The 21,010-nt window shown below is 35.6% G+C and overlaps 1 protein-coding gene across 1 annotated transcript; it reads right to left on the reverse strand.

The window, feature by feature from the left end:
* Positions 1 to 603: 603 nt before the first annotated feature.
* LOC125812837 (CLIP-associated protein-like) lies at positions 604 to 18,377 on the reverse strand. Its single transcript, XM_049492292.1, has 21 exons — positions 17,957 to 18,377; positions 15,902 to 16,057; positions 15,703 to 15,765; positions 15,466 to 15,534; positions 15,133 to 15,298; positions 9,173 to 9,334; positions 8,929 to 9,026; positions 7,000 to 7,074; positions 6,817 to 6,885; positions 6,642 to 6,727; positions 6,433 to 6,550; positions 6,196 to 6,294; positions 5,747 to 6,080; positions 3,737 to 5,526; positions 3,469 to 3,570; positions 3,171 to 3,275; positions 2,951 to 3,025; positions 2,799 to 2,867; positions 2,652 to 2,720; positions 1,631 to 1,732; positions 604 to 1,005 (listed from the first exon to the last, which is right to left on the reverse strand). The coding sequence occupies exons 1-21, from the start codon at positions 18,287 to 18,289 to the stop codon at positions 844 to 846; spliced, it is 4,302 nt and encodes a 1,433-aa protein (XP_049348249.1). The 5' UTR covers positions 18,290 to 18,377; the 3' UTR covers positions 604 to 843.
* Positions 18,378 to 21,010: the final 2,633 nt, after the last annotated feature.

The raw sequence follows: 21,010 nt of genomic DNA on the forward strand, positions 1-21,010 counted from the left end.
CTGCACTGGTACAAAATGATGAATACATAATACACCTAGAATATTTTCCATTCGTAACTCCTTCGTCTAGTCAAGAAGGGAGGGGAACTAGACTCTGCCTTTTCTATTACATTTACATTACATTACAGAGAAGTTCATTCTTGTCATGATCGATCCACATCCTAGCATAATGCCTGGCTTGCTTTGCAACCAAAGCTAGCTTACTAAGGTAGTTTACTTTTTCATTTTGGAAGTTCATCTTCTTTGATAGGATATTATATTAGTCAGCAATCCAAGTTCCAGCTTGAAATTCACTCGCTTATCTGGAATGAGCTCTACTGAGTTGGAGTTGGAGTACAGGAAAGAAGCACAACTTCTTTATTGTCTTGAAACTCCGCTCAAAATATCAATCCTAAGTGTCTAATAGGAACACTTCATCATGTATTCAAACGCTTCGTCTCAATTTGAGTGAAATTTATTTAGTAGAGATGGCTATTGATGTACTATGCTCAACATAGCCTATTCATGCCATCACAAATATAATGTAATATAACATGAATGATCTCAAGTAATAACAAACTAAATAAAAGGTGCAAAATTGTATTGTTTCCTGTTAAAATGATATAAACAATAGTCCAAAAACTGTAGATTTCACTATGAGCTCAAAGTTCACTGTGTACAATATCACAATTGTTCTCACTCCAAAACTACCAACCAATTAGCAGAAAAGAAAAAAGAAGAATACAACCTCACCAACCAAAAAAGAAATACACATTCACACAGATATACAAAAGGCATCAAATATTAAATCACAAATACACACATCTATACCTACAATGAATACCGGAAAAAAAAAAAAAAAACCTAACTATGGCTTGCATCTACCGGAGTACCTGTTCTGGCCTGTGATATTCGATTTGCATAAATGGTGACCAATCGTAACTGTGTGCTGTTCAGCCCTTCCAAGTATGGCATAAATGCTTTGCCCAGCATGATGTATATGTCAACCAAACAGAATACAACAGTCTGCCAGCCAAGAAAAATTATGCATATCAAGATACAGCTAAAGAGATTTAAAAATATAAACATGAAAATACATATGAACCACTATAATATCCAGCCTAGAGACTCGTAGAACATTTGCGCGAGTATACAGTGACCACATTTTAAGTCCATAAACAGGAAACAGAAAAGAGAATCAAGTAAGGAAACATGACTCAATAGTTTGTTGGCTAACATTTTTGTCACTTCATACAAATAAAACAAAAATGAATTTCAGAAGAGAAGCATTGTTAAAGTACTTCGTGAGGAACACTTCATTCTAGTCCACATATGCAGGACAACAATCGAACAAATAGCTTTTGCTTTTCTTTACCGAACACCAACCTGCAACCTATCATACACTAAGGGAAAACTGGCAGGTAGAGGAGTAACCCTTCAGGCTATCTAGTTATCTCCACAAAATGTAAACAAAACAGCAAGATATGCACATCTAAGCATACTACAGAAGCTACATATCATTTCCTACTTCCCTTTCAAACTTAGATGTGAAGCAGATGAACAATTACTGAATATCTTTAGTTCTGCTACTCCTTTAGGGTTTTCTAACAAAACGCAACAGCTGAAAGAACAGGAAAATAGTGATATTCACCTTGCGGACATCAGCACTCTGGTTTCCAAAAGCATCAAACAGGGAAGGCAAGAATGAAGGAAGCTGAGACATCAATTCCTCCTGAGAGAGCCTTCCAACAAGCTGAACAAAGAGATAACAAGTCCACATCAGAAACCAATTCAATAATAGCATTCCAAGCTTGGATATATTAGTGAATGACATAGCTTCTTCTATGATAAAATAAGACCCCAAGGTGTAACTATACCTCGACGCTGACAACTCTGTACACCAATAATTTCACTACATGCTAGTAAAGAAATATTGTAAAATTACAATGATACCGCATGAGTTGTCATGTGTGCCTAGAACTAATAGTTGCATATCAACATGACAACTTCAATAACATCTACCTTGCTTCGAGAACAAGGACATATTCATAACTGATGGGGAAATGGCTTATGCAATGCAAAGAAAAAACAAAGCTGAAAAATTCCCTCCTTTGACTGGATATCAACAAGATAGTATGCAGGCAACAAAACATAACCCTTGCCAACTGTTAAAGAATGACAAAAGTCCCACATCGGTGGTTAATGAGATGGGTGGACTCCTTATAAGGCTTAGGCAATCCTCCTCCCTTTGAGCTAGCTTTTGGGGTGTGAGTCAGGCTTAAGACCTAATTTAACATGGTATCAGAGCAGGGCCCGTCTCACCCGATGTTGGGGCCCCCAAAATCAAAATTGCCCACGCACCAGATGCTAAGCACTAGGCGTGAGGTGGGGTGTTAAAGAATGACAAAAGTCCCACATCGGTGGTTAATGAGATGGGTGGACTCCTTATAAGGCTTAGGCAATCCTCCTCCCTTTGAGCTAGCTTTTGGGGTGTGAGTTAGGCCTAAGACCTAATTTAACACCAACCAACAGTCGTGTACGGATGATTTCAACTCTAAGCACAACATAGAAATATGTAAGAAAAGGAATAAAGAGTCCAAACTTAATGTAGCCAAGAAAGCACCAAATTAGGCAAGTTGGACAAATTGAAACAGACTTAATCAGCAAATCACCTTCGTCAAACAGTTAATACAAGTTACAAGAGTCTTCTCATCTTCGGTGACAAGTAAAGGAACAATAACCTGCAATACCAGAAAATATTAGACAATGCAAGAACGACTACCCATGATCAAAGGAAAGAGGTTCACTCTAGCACTTACACTTAGGCATCTGAATGGGTCGTACTGGGACAAAATTGTAGATAAACAATTCTCAGCTTCATTTGCAACCTGAACGATGTTGCAACACATTAAGCAAAGAGGGAAATGAAAAGTTACAACATACTTAATATTTTCGGCCAAGCGGAAGTTACTTTTGCAACATCATCCTTGGTCACATGGAGCAGCTTTTCAATTATGATCTCAACTGAGTCCTCCATAGCATTTTTCTGAAACAACACAAGATTAAGCAAACAGATAATGGAAAAAGAAAAGGTAAGACATGTGTTGAAAACAACCTTTCCTCTTTATTTTAGAAAGGGGAAGATCATAGAGGACATCCACAAGTGATCACTGAAAATACAGCCTACAAACCTGATTCTTCAGCATTTCAAGAATCAGAGATAGGGCAAGTTCCCTTATCCATGACTCAGAATCATCTAACACCTCAAGCACAGCAGTTAATATCTGATTGAAGTACTGCTCAAAACCAAAAATGGCACCTCATGAGATCCATATCCTTTTATTAGAAGAAATAATTCTCAAGGACACAAATTAACGGATACTTAACAGAAAAACAGTTAAATCAGACTATGATCCTGAGCCTTATGTTAAGAATCTGAAAATCCACATTAATTGACTAAATATCAGACAGATTTTGATGCCAATCTACCTTGCTCCAGATGGATCGATCATTAGCAACAGAAGCTTTGACCAATTGTTGAAGTGCATCACCCTTGTTAGCAGCAGGACTACCATCATCACCATTGCAAATCTACCCAAAAGTGGAAGAAAGAGCAGGGTAAGAATACTGAAGGATTTTATGCTCAAATTCATACAAAATTACACTTGAATAATGATCTACAAGATTCTTCATTATTGAAATGAAATGTAACAATATAGCACAACCTGATAGACACAGATGAACCACACAAACTCACCAAATGAAGAATCTGAGGGATGCTCGGTCCAGTTTCCAGAGTTGGATTTATTTGGAGAGCAGAAAGTTTTAGGTGATTAAGCTCCATGTCAGATGAAGACCCATTATCAGCTCCAGCATCAAGAGCAATCTGTAGATGGTCTGAATCAACTAGCCCATTGACATCCAGATGAGGAGTGGAGGTGTGTTTTATGTTTGAGCATTTGTCCTTGCTTTCCAATGTAGTCCAATATCCATCATTCTCGCTTGAGGTAAGGGCCCCAAATTTCAAATCCTTGGCTTTTGAAACAGAAATATCAGTGTTGGGACCAGTTTCCACACCATGATAGAAGTCTTGAGTACCATCAGACAACTGGCCAATAGACCTAGTCATATAGGTTGGGTCTTGAAGAGAGTTCCACTTTCTGATGCTATCAGTATCAACTGCACCAGCAGAGTACCTTCCAAACACATTACTCTTCTTTGAAATGCCAATATATCCCTCTTCAGATGATGTTCCAATAACATCAGATGGGTCATACGAAGACTTGGATCGTAGTCTTTCTTTCTTGCTCTGCACGAAATTCATCAAATCCACTTCTATACGAGGCGTGCGCTGCTTAAGAGCCCGTCTCAAGTAATTTTGTTCTTCAACTGATAAGCTAAGAATAAAATTTAGAACTGCAATAGAGTCAAAGTGTGTGTACATTGATATAATGCACGAGATAGCTGCATCTTTCAGTTTGGTATTCTTATCATGGACCAATGGTGTCAACTTAGCAAGCCATAACTTGAGGATGCCAATGTTAGCAGCACCTTCAGAATTTGAAGGATGCTTGTTAAATGAGCCAATTGCAAACTCAATTACAGCGAGCTTGGCCTTTGGGGAACGCTGCTCATCTAATGAACGGAGTAAAGCTGGCAAAAGGGAATCTATACCATATGACTTGCTAACTATTTCTAGGGTAGTTGAGCAGGGCAGCCTCACCAATTCTTTGGGATCAATTAATCGCGAGAAAACATGTGGCAAGATCCTCTCTACGTAACTTTCAAATGGCTTTCTGCAAGCAGGAATAAGATCTGCAAGAGTTGAAAGTGCTGCCTGTGCAACTTTATGATGGGGATCATCAAGATGCTGGAAAAACAATCTCATAACCTTCTCAAAACTCTGAGTGATTTCTTGAATACCTCTAGGGCCCTGCTGTAGCAAAGACCGGAGATAGCTAAATGCAGCAACCCTGGCTTTCCAATCTGAAGTAGAATTGAGACCCTCACTTAATGCATCATTTAGTGAAGCAGGACCATCCACATAACTAGATAGATCTCCTAGAGGAAGTTGACTGTCATCAAAACTCCTCCTCCTGCTAGCTGACGTTCTTCCTGCTGTATTTTTTCTTAAGAGAGGACGTTGAAAATGGGGAACGTGATTAATGTGGGAGTCCCTAATAGCATCTTTATACGATGTCTCTAAGTATTGTCTGTCAACATGCGAGTTCATAAACCGCCTAATATCCCTCGGCTCAGTCTCTTCAACAAGTCCTCTATCCTGTAGTTTTTCAGAAGCTCTTCTTGCAGTGTAGGAGTTGAGTGCCGAAAAAGAATCATGATCCACACTACTTCGGTATGATGCTTTAGCTGAATCCTTTGAGGCCTGGATCTGAGTTATGATATCAGACAAAACCAACCCACCGTTGCGATTATTTCCTTTAGTCATAGCAGATGGTGCATCAACCAGTAAAGCATTAGTAAGACTTGTTGATGCAGGAACAGCAAGAGGGAATGGTGGATCACGGGACGAGGGCGGGTCAACTCCTGCACTAGGGTACAATATAAAAACATTTTAAGCTGTTCAATGATACTCAAAAGTTATGGCAGTAGTTGAAACATATTTTTATCTGAATCATAAAACTGACAACCTTTCACGATGTCAATAATTAAATAAACACATCAAGCTTTTCTTCATCAAATCTTTAACTACTTAAACACATCAAGTTTTAAGATGCAGAAGAATAATGGAAGAGGAAACAATCACCTAGATCCAAACTAGAGGAGCGACTTCTCTCAGATACATCTAGACCTTTGAGCAGGTTTTCTATAGCAGAAACTTTCTGTTTGCTGGCATGAAGTACACTCTCCAGACTACGTTCCACTCCCACAGGTTTTGCTTGTGGCAAAAGCAGCCCAGAGGACAGGGACGTTCCTGAAGATAAATTGGCACTTCTGTCCATGGAAACTATTGCAGATGTTCCATAACCAGGTAGATGTGAAGTAGAAGTTTGAGACGCAAGTGAGAAGTGTGAACTCCTCTCTCGAACAGAGGGAGAAGTGTGTCGTTTATGAATACCACCATCTTCCTCATTTATGATCTGCAAGATGGTTCCACTTTAGTCCACAACATCAGCCTAAAAGAGTTTTAGAAAAGATGCCCATTATCTATTATGGAAGGATGCTGGGAGCAATTTATAAGACAAAAGAGAGTACCCTTTGGATAGAAGGATCCAAGGACGACAGCAAACGCCTAGAACGTTCTGGCCAGGTTCTTGCAAACATTCTGTACAAAGTTCTTGCAGTTGATCGTACCTGTTGTTGTAGCCAAGTAGTATGAATTACCAAAAACAGATCTTGAATCGAAAGAGGAGGGGGGGAGTGTTGCAAATGGCAAGGTATACATGCAAATAACTATGCAAAAATATGAAAGTCAGAGTTCAACAAGCATACCTCACCCATTGCATCGGCTACACAACATTTTATAAGGTCTTCATAGAGCTCTGCCGAACGTTGTACCTCAGATGCATCAGGCCAATGTTCAAGGATCAGAAGTGCGTATTCACAGCATCTGTCATAAAAAATAATCAGAAGAATAAACAGGCACTGTGTAGAACTAAATCAAAATTAAGATCTGTAAATTAGAAGAGGCAGTATCAAACCTTGCACGAAGTACTGCATTTTTGTCATTCTTTGCAGAATCAGCTATACGAGGAAGTGCCCGACCAACTTTGCAGTTGCGCAACATCTGAAATAAAAAAACAGCAGGAAATGATTGACAGATACTGCAAGTACAGGCAAAGGAAAAACAGATTCAAACAGCACATAAAACATTACCGTCTTTATGCAGTTATCAGCAGATTCTGCAATCACAAGAACAGTTATCACAACAAGCTTGAAAAGAACCTGAAGTTCAATGAGGATGTCATAGCCTCGCGCATGTTAGAGAAAATGTAATTCTTTCTCCCTAGTAAAATGATAGAAGTATAAGCATATGATAACTAGATCACTTCTTCTCACCGGAATGAACATCTCAGCACATGCCTCAAAATCTCCCAACAGCTCTTTTGATAAGAAGTTTAGTAAATGACATGCCTACCATTCACATAAGACGGTGGATTAGTCTTCATGGATGTCGGAACTTGGAACATAATCCATTTAGTAAATGGTGATGCATAGAAATCCAGAATAAAACAGAAGTCTAAACTAACCCATCAACAATACACAAAAGCACACAGCTAAACAAGCACTCTCCTTGCAAGGTAAGAACATGCAGTTGTTAATTATATTGACGATATCCATTTGAGAAACTTGCACATACTCTCAGTTACTCTTCTTTTTCCACCTTTCTACTCAAATAACAACCAACGTACAATGTCTAGTTGTCTACACCGCTTTACTTAGCAGATCATTTATCACACTTGACTATATTGGTTTCCCAAATCTCATAGAAGATTTGCTGCTCTTTGTATCCATAGAGAACTGTAGAGAATATGCATTAGGAATATAAATTCTTCCACGTCTAGATATAGCCCTAGCACCTGATAAATGCAACAGAAAAGAACAGGGAGACTTTATTTGATTCCTGCAAGACTTCTGTAGATGTGCAATTACTTCCTAGAACAGAAAACCTAGATGGAACTGGACAGTAATCAGTGTTGGGAACATACAGCAACACATGTAAAAAGACACTTCAATATGTCCACGTTGACTTTACAGTGCTCATTTAAATGAATTAGGTGCCATGCTCGGACTTGTTTGATCATAATTTAACTATAAAGAGTTGCTGTTTCAAACTGAAAGGAGAAAAGGATGATATAAACCTAGCACCCAAAGGGTAGCGGCTGCGGGTTGCCCTTGTCATAAAAAAAAAAAGAAAGGATGATATAAACCTAATGTTCAGTTTAGGTGCTCTCTGCATTTACATCAACTTGGAAGTGCTCTCTACACAATTGAGATGTCTCCCATATTATTTTAATTTAAACTAAGAATAAAGCTTTTGGGCTATGAATCAAGTATTTGCACGGATTTCCCAACTTCGGCGTGGTTCTTAATTTTCCCTAAAATATCCTTAATTATAACCTAATTTGGCAAGGCAAAAGTTTAATTCACAAAATATAAGATTAGAGAACTTTCTAAACTTTTGGTGGGCATGTTGTTGGATTACACTGGATATGTTGTTGTAGTTGTTGACTATATAAGAACGGGCAAATTAGTCGGATCATAATCTTTTTTATCAATAATATAAATATGCTAAAAGAAAATTAAAATAGGGGAGGTAAGGTAATATTGTAAACCACAAGGGAGGTTAGAATTATGAAGCCAAACGTGAAGGAAGGTCTCTAAAAATATCCCTATAATATTTAATTATTTTTTATTTGAATTTGTTTATTATGTTTAAAACAAATAAATTGTACACATTCGAATATTAAGAAATCAAACAGTCTTAATCATTCAGTGTTTAGATTTAGTGTTCAGATTTAGAGACATCTTAAAATTCAAATGTGTATTCACATTCGGACATCTTAATCATAATAACAACAAATGACCCCTTAAAACAAAAGAAGCAACTGCAATGATAAAATTTCTGTGATATATATGACATTAGCAGGATATTTTTTTTACTTATTTTAACAAGCCATTAGCAGCTATACTAGTGACTAGGATATGGGAAGATGAATTTAAAATCAACTTCTAACAGGTTTTATTGTTTCTGATTGGTCCATAAGGAGGTAAGCCTAAGAAGTAAGACATTTCAGACAAGTGCATCATGGTAAATGAAAGTCGGGCTAATAAAGGTAGCACAGCATAGTTCAACAAACAAGAAATAAAAAGAAAATGTATCCAATAGACACGTACTTCCCAGAAAAAAGTATCCCACAGGCACACAGGCAAAATATATGACCAAATAGAGAAGCGGGAGCTGTAGCCAGTATTATGGGACCAAACCTGTTTGATTATGCTGGATCGCCGATCAGCTAACTGTGTGCTCAAAGGGTTGCCAAGTTGCTTTAGAAGTCCACGAAAACAAGGATAATCAGCTGCACCTAATGGAACAGAATAAAAGATAACACGCATTATCAACTGCACTGTCTTAATTAGTAAGGACAGAACATAGGAAGATGCCACTATAAGACCACAAGGAGTTGCACGAAGGGAAAGGTTATTTGGAGGTGTAAAGTTGGTAAAATACCTCCAATAACAAGTGCTTCAACTCTCTGCATAGCAGCTATACGGACAGACCAATCTTTTTCTGGTACAAGGGTAGAGCCAATATTCTCGAATTCCCTTATAAGTTCTTTTTCTGAATACACTTTAATTGGGTCGACAGGCTTTTCTGTAATATCACCATCTGCTGCACAAGAAGAGAGATCAAACTAAATTCATATTAACAAGTAATCATAGAACTATTATTTGACTGCATATTAACTCTCTTTCTGTTCCATTTCTTTGCTCAAATTACCATTGTTAGCAAAAATTGTTTAATACTTTCTTTTTTTAATGAAGAGGAAATTCATTAAAAAGCATCCAGAAGATGCATGCAAAAGATTACAGGGAAGAGAGACCTGCTCATATACAAAATCTAGTCTACAACTAAGCAGCAAACACTATCCAAAAGTTGATCACAACTAGTTACAGGGGCCTAGTTGAGCTAAATAAATTAATACAGTAGACATTTTTCTTTGAGTACATGAGTAATAGTTGAGATCCTAACAGAACATCTATGATTCCTTTCATTCCAGATGCACCAATAAAATAAAAAATTTGCAGCAGGTACCATTACTCAAACCTTTTTGATGGATTTTCCAACTCACTAGACACCAGTTTTCATATGCACATTATGTCCAAATATAGAGAAGAACATACTCCAAATATCACATGCTACTATACAATGCAAAAATAGGTGTCTGGACACTTCCAGAATTCAACCGGCACATGTAGCACCTATTCACTATTTGCATACTTCTCCTGCTGGGATTGTCTTGGATGTGGCATGTGTTGGATGAAGTAATCCGGACAAAGCAAATCACTTTAGTAGGCAGTTTACTTCTTCAATTAGTTTCCATGGCCAATTGTCTATCAATTCCTTGTTTGAAGTCTGAACAGAGATGAGCATATGATTTCTTCACAGTAAATGACCCATCTTTAAAATCCTCCCATTCCAACCTATCTTTCAGCTGATGTTTCCAGTAAGCCATGCAAGCTTAGCACGCAATTACATCAGATCATTCATCTCTAGTCTTGAAAATTCCTCCAGAAATGTAGGGCTGATGAATTGTTCTGCCAGCACTATTCTACAAAGGAGTCTTGATTATTTGCCAGTGATACAAGATCTGATATTCATCTTTTAGTGCCACAGTCCCCTGATGCTTGTCTTTCCAAAATTTAATGAATTTCACTCCCAAACATGACTTATGAGTTAATTTCTTCATCCCACAATCTGGAAATATCCTTCCAAAGGCATGTATCATAAGATGATCTGCTTTGCTTTGTGCACCAGTTGTTCCTCACACCATACTTGGCATTATTCACTAATTTCCACTTTCACAACCTAGGATTCTCCACATTATAACCCAAGGGTGTGACCTAGTGGTCAATGAAGTGGGCTAAGAACTATGAGGTCTCAAGTTCAAATTCCAGCAGAGACGAAAACACTAGGTGATTTATTCCCATCTGTCCTAGTCTTGGTGGACAGAGTTACCTAGTACATGTTGGTGGGAGGTATCTCGTGGAATTAGTCGAGGTGTGCGCAAGCCTGGCACAGACACCACGGTTATTAAAAAAAAGGATTCTCCATTTTATATTTCCAATGGCATTTCATTATCATAAACTTACTATGTAATGCATGATCTATTGCACTCAGTCCTATATGCTCCTTTCATAAAATGACACTTGGCCATTTGACCACCAAAGTGAAATTTGTGGTCTCTGATTGTTGTCTTCTCATAAGCAAGATCTTCTTATTTGATCTAATCTCCTCTGCACTTTACCTGGCATTGGAAATAAGGTCGAGAAGTATGTAGGAATACAATCCAGTATACAGTTGATGAGTGTTAATCTACCCCCTATAGGAAGGTACAGCATATGCGAATACAATCTAGTACACTGTTGATGAGTGTTAATCTACGAGTCCGGCGCCAAAAGGGCAACAAAATTATTTATCAAACCAAAAGGGCAACAAATTTAAACACCGTCTAAATCAGGGTTTCCGCCGCAAGGCGCGGATACCCATGCGCCTTGTAAGGTGCTGATAGCTTTTAGCCTTGTAAGGCTCAGCCGCAATGAGCCTTACAAGGCGCAAGGAATCCAGCCTTTTTCTAAAAAAAAAACAAAAAAAAAATACTACTCTTTTACTGCTATCAATTCTTTTTGTATTTATTGTTTACCCAAAATTTCCACTAGTCTATAATTAACGGAGATTTTGAATGTGTGATAAAAAACATACTAAATTATTTACATTGAAAATTAAAGGAAATTTGAGGAAGAAAAGCTAGTGGCTTGAAATCATTTTGAGTTTAGTTAAAAATGGAATGTTATGAACTTGTCATATATATATATATCATGTTTCGAAAATATTTCTTTTGAGTATAGTGTCTATCAAAGTCAACCTTTCTATTCCTAATAGTAAGAGTAAAATCTATGTACCTCCGATTCTACCCAGACTCCACATATGAGATTATACTGATGTTTTCATATTGATTAACTTTTCATATATCTGTTGACTTTTGGGATTAGTTAATTTTGCCAAGCACTAACACGTTGTCATTAATATAATCTGAAAGATTTGCTTTTATTTAATTGTAACTAATAGTACTACTATTATCTTTTAGATATCAGACAAAAGAAGAAGAAAAAAAAGAAATCAATATTACCAAGTGGTAAAAAAAGAGTGAAGAATTATGATAACAAGCTAGTGTTGTTTCCCATTTGGATGCATGAGTTTTTTTGTAGTAGAGGTGCATTTACCCTTTTAGTACGCTTTAGCCTGTCATTGATTGTAGTAGAGGTGTCTTTCCTTTAATTGTCAATGTAAATAATTTAGTATGTTTTTTATCACACACATTCAAAATCATCTGTTAATTATAGATTAGTGAGAAATTTTGGGCAAACAATTAATACAAAAAGAATTGATAGCAGTAAAAGAGTAGTAAAAAGTTTTTTTTTTTTGAAAAAGGCTGGATTCCCTGCAAGGCTCATGGTGGCTGAGCCTTACAAGGCTAAAAGCTGCCAGTGCCTTACAAGTCGCATGGGTATCCGCGTCTTGCGGCGGAAACCCTGATTTAGACGATGTTTAAATTTGTTGCCCTTTTGGTTTGATAAATAATTTTGTTGCCCTTTGGGAATTTTCGAAAAATTTTGTTGCCCTTTTGGCTCCGGACTCGTTAATCTACCCCCTTGAGACATTGATAATGCGAATCCGCATGAAAGAAGAGGCAAGGGGCCAAGACAATACATAAGGGTCTTTTGGAAATTATCCACAAAAAAAAAATACACAATTTAGACCTAAACTTGACAATATAAAAATTAAGGAGGCAAACCAGTATATAAGCACTTTTAAAACTATCTACGCGATTGGTAAACATCAAAAGTGCTTATAAGCCAAACTAAGCTAAAAGTCATAAATTGGTCACCCCCAACTTACGATTTTACAACTTATAAGCACTTCCGATTTAATCAAATCTTTTAAGATGGTACCCCAAATAGTTTCTATGTAATCTCTAAAATACCTTTTGTTTAAAACAAAAATCTAACTCTCCTCATGATTTCACTCTCTTGCTTATTCTTTGAAACCTCTTCACTTCTTTAACGTCAACAACAATATTCAGCAATATCCTTTGTATGTGTATAACTACTCATTCAACAGCTTATACACACTTTGTTTTGAGAAGGTAATATACATAAACAAGGAATTACAATTACTAGTTGTCAGAGAAGCAAAACCTACCACCTATCTACTCATAAGTAATCTAAAACACAAGGAATGTGTTTATAAGCACTTTTAAACTTATCTACGCATTTGGTAAACATCAAAAGTGCTTGTAAGCCAAAATAAGTTATAAGCTATAAGTTGGTCACCTACAACTTATGATTTACAACTTATAAGCACTTCTGATTTGACCAAATCTTTTACAATGTTATTTATTAATTTTATCTAAGATTAGTCTAATGTGTATCCCTTCTTAGAACAATCCTAAAACCCCGTATGTTTGGGATAAAAAGAAGTGACTTGGGGAGAAAGATTGGAATATTCCTATCCAATCCATGAAATATGCTTTGAAGCGGATAGGAAAGAATAATCAGTGACAAACTCTTTGGTCCCAATCTTTTGATTTTTTTATCTTCTTTGTTTTTTTAATAAATAAAAGCTAAATATTTCTAGACTAGAAAAACATCAAAACAAAGCTAAGACTCGAGGAAAAATTCAAAGAAAAATATTTTTTTCTTTTCGTACATTTTTTCCTTTTGCAAATGAAAATACAAGTTATAACTAAAAACACAACTAGTTTTGTAGTTCACAACCATATATCACATTATATATATATATATATATATTTATATACATATATAAGAGAACTCTAGGCCCGCCAATGTAGTGTCACCACAAACCAGGATTCCCTTTTAATTTATTTATTTCCAAAACTAGCCTTCCCCTCCTCTCAAAAACCTTCATAACCGTCACCACCATCTTACAAATTAAGCCTCCACCAAATCTTTCATATGTATAAATATCAGCCCCCCTTTGAACTTACTTGAGCAACTAATCTCCAGATCGGAATACCAGACCAAACTTAAGTTTAACCAACTAGTACCAGAATGAAGTATTGGACCAAACTATGTGAGTTAGCTGGGATCAGATGAATATATATCAGTTATACCTTGAAAATTTTCTTTTTAATATTGAAATTGTGAAAGGTTCTCCTTTAATCCTATGTATACTTGATTTGTTGCATGCATTATTATCGTTTCTTGATAATCTTACTTTACCTTTGGTGATTTGAGTTAATCATTTTTTTGTGTAGGGGTGGTACAATATAGACTGAAGGTCAATGTCATTTATTAGAGCTTTGAATGAAATATGAAGAGTTGCGACTTTCATGAAAAGTTATGATTTTTATGAAAAGTTGTGACCTTTCCGAAGGATTGTAACTTTTCCAAAGAGTTGTGACATTTTCGATAAGGCACAATAAGCATTTGTTCACGCTACCCTTTTTTTTTCTTTTTCTTTTTTTTTTCTTTTTTTTTTTCACACTACCCTTTGTTGTCTATAAGTAGAGGGATTTCCTATCATTTTAAAACAACGAAAATTTTGAACTTCTTCTTCTTCTGCACAATTAAATATTCATGTACTTTGCTACTGTTGAGTGGCTCACCCTAGTGTTACAAACCTATTATTATGACTTTCATCTTGAAAATGATTGGTATTTCCTACCCTGGCTTTCTCCTTCCCCTGTCATAATTGACCAAGCACACCAATCTTTTGGCCTCAACATCCCTTTTCTTTCTTGATTTCTTCTCTCCACCACTTAATTTTTGCTTTTTTGTCGAAGTTGTCTCCTCTACTTCATTCTTAAGCATCATATCAAGGATTTGTATTCGAACCCATTTACATTAACTCCAAATGCCTTGATTGCCTTTCCCGCACTAATTGAATCCACTTGGATGTTTCAATAACTGTAGGATTTTGCAGCATCTGGTTGCCTGAATCATACCAAGGGGGAGAGAGACAGTCACTGATAGGATGGGAGGAGAACTCCATGTCTGAATCACTTATCGGAGATGGGTATGTGTCATCAATTGGTCTTGGTGCACGTGAGACGGCCTCTGTCTATAGACAAATATTTTTTTTAGATAAGGTGTTCTGAGAGACAGCCTCTGTTCTGTAGACAAATAATCTCATAACAGGGCAAGCATTTTTCTATGCTCATAAACCTGCTGCACAACTATGGTGGTTTACCCCCCCCCCCCCTCTTCTGTTCAGTGAAAACCCTTATACAAAAAGAACACGCACATAGGACATGTAAGCAACAAATAAAAATGAAGGCTCACTAAAGCAATCTTGAAAACATTTAGCTCAATACCATAATAACTGGATGCTAAAATAAGCTTAACATGAAATAAAAGTTTAATTCACATAATGGTGCATGTACATACCTCCAAAGAGAGACACCTCTCTTGTTGAACGTTTTGCCTTAGGACTGCTTTTCTTAGAACTAAGGCTAGCAGATCTCACCTCACCAGTTGAATAATTATTTGAGTTTCCATCTATAGAGCAACTTTTGGGCTCAATCTTCTCAAGTCTCACATTAATATCTTTTAGCTGCAGTCAGTTAACAAGTCAAAACAAACACTGAGCAGAACTATTGTTCACTACATCACATTCTATTGACCAAGTAAAAATTGGAAGATGACTCAAAATTGATCACACGGGATGTTCAAAAAAGAATTTATTTGCTAGAATGAAATCATCTAAAGCTAAAGGCATACCAACATGGAAGGAAGATGATGGCGCTGAAGCTCATCGCGGAACTGGGGTCCAACCTCTGAATACATCACCTGCAAAGAGGAAAGATGGAAGAATATTTATAAAACAAAAGAAAATGGGAAGAGTAGTCAGTCTGTAAAGACACAAATAATTGGTTGGTCAAGGCACTGGAGACTAATTAGGAAAGGCAGTTCGACCAAACACAAGAAATTGTGGGAAAAAAATAGCAGTTTAGCTACCTCGATACATGATAAGGCTGCTTCCCTCACTCCATGATTAGGATCATTCAACATTTGTAAAATCTGATGATAGCAACAAGGAAAAAGTATGCTTACACCTTTTATCTTCTCAAAAAGAAAAATACAGGTTACTCTGTGTAAGGTTTAGCTATATATGTGCTAATAAATGAAATTCCAAACCAAATACATATTAACATACTGAAGGAAGGATAGCCCGTTGAAGGGGCAGCTCTGTCGATGCAAAAAGACCAATTGCCGATGTAACAGTACGAGCAAATTCTTCTCGAACTCTAAAGCTTTTGTGCATCCAAGCATAAGACCCCGCCCTCTCAACTATAATTGTTGGTGAAGAAACCTGTACAGATTATAACAATCAATCAAATCATTTCTAGTTGTTTACCTCATCATACCCAAAAAAAGATTAGAAAAAGAGAGATTAAATGATTTGTGATGCTCATGTAATCAACATATGAGTGATAAATATCCAATAACTGTTTGAATTTCTCATTACTACGTATATTCAACAGTTAAATTTAAAACAAAAACAATAATTGAATGAACTAGAAAAACAAATATTCTCTCGAAGTGAGAAATATTCTAGCTGCAAGAAAAAAACTGTATTTACACAAACACCAATAGTTTTATCATTATGAGGACATATACGATAACTTTGAAAGGGTTGGTTAGCATTACAGATTATTTAGAGTTGGTTAGCATTACAGATCATTTAGAGTTGATTATACAATCAATAAGGTGATACGTATCACGTATGATAGTAAAATTCCAAATTATAGATGAGTAATCTGTAGTTTGTGGCACTGTTCTCTCTCTCTCTCTCTTCATCATGATGTGTTAGTGCGCAGCTGCCCGTGCATGTGAGGAATATGAATCACAACATATATCTTGCATTTTTTACCCCAATCATCTGAAATTAATTTTTCACTACTAAAAAAACAAATTACACAAATTTCTTTTTTTCCACACAGTTCTCGAGGACTAGGACACTGTATTTACTAAACTGTGAGAAGTATCTTAGTTGCAAGAAGAAAAAAGTATTAACACATACACCATTAGTTTTTCCATTACAATAACATATACCATAATTTTGAAAGGCTTGGTTTGAACTAAAGATCATTTTGAGTTGGTCATATGATCAGCAAAGGTGGTGCGTCTCGAACCTGGTTATTACTATGATATTAACATTCCAAATTATAGAAGTGTCTAACAGTAGTTTGGCATTGTTTTCTCTCTCCCTCTCTTATCATCACTGTCGGTATGAGTGCGCACATGAGAGGAATATGAATACACAGCATATATCTAGACCTTTTACCCAGATCACCTGAAAATGAAATTCTCACTACTAAAGAAATCAAGTCATACAATTTTTTGTTTTTTGTTTTTCTGCACGCAGTCCCAAGGACTAGGGACAGACCAACTGGGCCCTGAGGCTACTGAGATTGGACTGTCTTATGCAGCTCGAATACTGACTCTTGACCACTGCAGTGTTCCTTTTGAACATTCAATTAGTTTTCTTGTTTTTGGATATACAATCAGTTATCTTTATCCTTTTCTCTTTGCATATTTCAGCTCAACAACTCCACACCCACACCCACATGTTTATTCCTCCAACACTATAAAAAATAAATTTCAAGCCAGCACTTGTACCAACCCCTATTTATTAAAGACTAAATTACTCTAAGCAAATTTGTGATAGGACTCAATTGCAAAATAGACCCCTGTATTTCAATACCATACACTTAATCCCCTTACATAATACTTATAAACCTGCACAAATCTCAGAAAATCACAAAAGAAACTACGCCTAAAACACAACCAGCATTTGATCCCACCCTTATTAATTACTACTCCCTCCGTTTCAATTTGTTGTCTTACTTTTCTTTTTAGTCCATGTAAAAAAGAATGTCTCTTTCCTCTTTTGACAACTCTTTAATTCTAAGTTCCCACCTGGCATGTTTAAACCACAAGATTGAGGGGCATTCAAGTACATTCTATATATCTTTACGTTAAAGACCACGAGATTCAAAAGTATTCTTTACTTTCTTAAACTCAGTGCCACGTCAAAACAGTTGGAGTACTACTAAATTACTTCAAACATCCCGGTAATACAACATAATTGCATATACATTCTTTTATTTCAACATCATAAGCAAATTAACATCAATTCAGTAACCCAAAAAAAAGGATCAAATTCCGGTTAATAAACAGCCTATCTTCTGATCATGCAAATGCATACCTCCATTAAAGTAAGCAGCAACCTCCTAGCTGCATCTCTAACCGGCTGCTTCGCATCGCCCAATCGTTCAACAACAGCTGGCAAAAGCGCATTGAAGTGTAACTTCAAATGCTCACCGGATAAAACAGCAGCTGAAGCAAGTGACTGAAGAGCACCTTGAGTAACCCTAAAATTGTTATCTTTCAGAAGATCCAAGCAGACATCAACAAGTGAAGTAACTTCGGAAGGCGATAAGGTTTTTCTCGAAGCTTCTAGAACTTGATGAAGATGCTCTACACCCGCCATTCTCTCCTTCGTATCCTTTGCACGCGCCAGCTCAAGCGCCGCCTCCATTGGAGATGGCCGGTCGGGTTATCGGAGCTCCGATCTGGTAAAACGGGTCAGATCTGTGAGAAGAAAAAAGGTGCTTGATGAAAATGGTGGATAGAGAGAAAGTGATGTTTGAACTGTGGAGACTGAAGAAGAAAGTGAGAGAGAGAAAAAGGTGAAGAGTTAAAACTTTTTTTTAAAAAAAAAAAAAAGAGTAAATAAAATTAGTAAGAAAATTTAATAATAATAAAAGAATTTAGAAATTTTTTAATTTTTTTTTTTGTTTCAGGTCTAATATTCAATATTTATATTGCAGTTCAACTAATTTAAATTTACGTTGGATAAAGTATATTCGAGAATGATAATGCTCTTTAGGAATTCTCTTTGTATTCAATGTTTAAAATCAAAAAATTTAATTATGAGTAGAATAATCGCACTCTATTTTTTTACGGTGAAAATTAGGGTATTAATAATTGGGTGTTGCTAGATTTATGGAAGAATATATATAAATTAGAGTATAATATTTGTGGCTATGAGGAGAAAAAAGAATACCATTTGTTAGGAAATTTAAGAAGGGGAAAACTAATCTACAAATATAGTATTTTTATCAAGTTTGCAAGAAGTTAAAAATATCTTTTTCTTAACTTTATAAATTGATGGTGTAAAGAATTAAATCAACAAATATAGTATTTTTAACAATTTTATAATTTACCTAATAAAGTATAATTTATATATTAATAGTGTATAAAACATAAATTGAAATTTCAATATATAATTCACTCTAAATCTCTAATTATTTGAAAATGCCCTTAAGATATATATATATATCCACGCGCATTTTGAAGATATATATCAGATCATTTTGCATCGCTTATCATAAATAAACTCTATTATAAGTGAATTCAATAACTATTTAATTTACTAGACTTTAAATCATGTATCTTATAGTAAATATCTTTTCCTACATACATAAAGTCTCAACTAAAATTATTGAATTCAGATGAACTCGCAAATCATATTCTATATTAGCCTATGAATCGGTGAATCATATCAATTATAAACAGATACAAAAATTATTTTCTTACAAATTAATATCATTAAACAAAATTACTTATTGTCTTTTAAATAATTTAATCATATAATTTTCTTTTACATAATCACTCCCTTTGTCTCAATTTCTGTGGTACTTTTCGTTTTTTGAGAGTCAAACAATTTAAGTTTGATCGAAAATTTGTGCATGGAATTTTCAGTTTTTTAAAATGAAATTTATATATCTGTAAACTATGTAAAAAGTACTATAAGTCACGATAATTGATAATTCAAAATGTTTAAAAGATCTATAAAAAACTTACGATTAAAGATACACATGTTTGAATCTCAAAATTTAAAAAGTGTCATATAAAATAGAACGAAGAAAATAGTACATAAGAAGAGATAATTTAATTATAATATTTATAGGACCATAGTTTGGGAGCTTGAATTGAGTACACATATCAAATATGAAAGCAACTGTCCAACTGCAACACACTGATTAATTGTTCTACCAACAACTACTAATTAACAAATTGTGTATCAATTTGTCTCTTAATAGGAAAAAATCTATTTTGCCGACAATGTCAAATAACCAACTTTTATAAAATTATTATATAGTAAAAGAATGTCCAAAATATGTTTTAAATATTTTTAATTGTACCTTTCATATTTTATTTTTATATCTCAAAGTAAATCATGTCAAGATGATGAATTTTACCTTAGGTGTTTCTATATGAGTTTCGAGTAGTCAAAATGATGAATTCTGCTATAAGTGTATCTACATGAGCTTTGAGTAATTAAAATGATGAATTTTGTCTTAGGTGTCTCTACATGAGCTTTAAGTAGTACTCAAAAAGATGAATCATGTTTTAGATGTCTTTACATGAGCTTCGAATAGTCAAACATAAACTAGTTGATTTCATAGGCATCTTGACGTCAAAAGAAGTAATTCATAAAAGGAATTACTGCAACTAAATATATAATCAGTGAAATTTACAATCGTTAGTTCTTATTTGAAGAAGAATCAACGGAATAACTGATATTATAAAGAGCAACTTTCACATATAGCAAACACAAAATTCATATTTGTATGCTATAGCAAACTTTGCATAATTGCGCTCCATAGCAAACATAAATATGTATATTTCGCTATACATATACAAAAGAAAGCAGTTGTATAATCTGCTTTGGTATACATATACAAAAAGATCAATTGTATAAAGTGAGAGAGACGAGTGAGCGAGCGAGATCTGGGAGAGTGGCGAGTGAGATCTGGGAGAGGGGAGAGAGGAGAACAAAAATATATGTATATATACAATTTTCACGCATTTTATACATTTGCGTTTTTGTATAAAGTGAGAGAGGGAAGTGAGAGAGCAAGATCTGGGAGAGTGGCAAGCGAGATCTAGGAGAGGGGAGAGAGAGGAGCGAAAATATATGTATATATACAATTTTATCTCGTTTATACAAACACAAACGCATTTTATACAATTTGCGGTTTTTGTATAAAGTGAGAGAGACGAGTGAGAGAGCGAGATCTGAGAGAGTGGCGAGCGAGATCTGGAAGAGGGGAGAGAGGGGAACGAAAATATATGTATATATATAATTTTCTCTCGCTTTATACAAACACAAACGCACTTTATACACTTGCCTTTGTATAAAAAACGAGAGAGGCGAGGGAGAGAACGAGAGTGGCGAGCGAGATTCACCAGG

This window comes from Solanum verrucosum, unplaced genomic scaffold, assembly GCF_900185275.1.
Source record: "Solanum verrucosum unplaced genomic scaffold, falcon-dt-bn FXZP01000144.1, whole genome shotgun sequence".
Classification (NCBI taxonomy): domain Eukaryota; kingdom Viridiplantae; phylum Streptophyta; class Magnoliopsida; order Solanales; family Solanaceae; genus Solanum; species Solanum verrucosum.

What these genes read in the sequence shown, in the direction of transcription:
- LOC125812837 (XM_049492292.1), bottom strand. Translation starts at nt 18,289, where the DNA reads ATGGAGGCGGCGCTTGAGCTGGCGCGTGCAAAGGATACGAAGGAGAGA. An exon ending in TCCCTCAGATTCTTCATTTG is followed by an intron (nt 3,571 to 3,736) that starts GTGAGTTTGTGT and finishes ACTTTTGGGTAG; the next exon opens with ATTTGCAATGGTGATGATGG. An exon ending in TTGAAATGCTGAAGAATCAG is followed by an intron (nt 3,026 to 3,170) that starts GTTTGTAGGCTG and finishes GTGTTGTTTCAG; the next exon opens with AAAAATGCTATGGAGGACTC.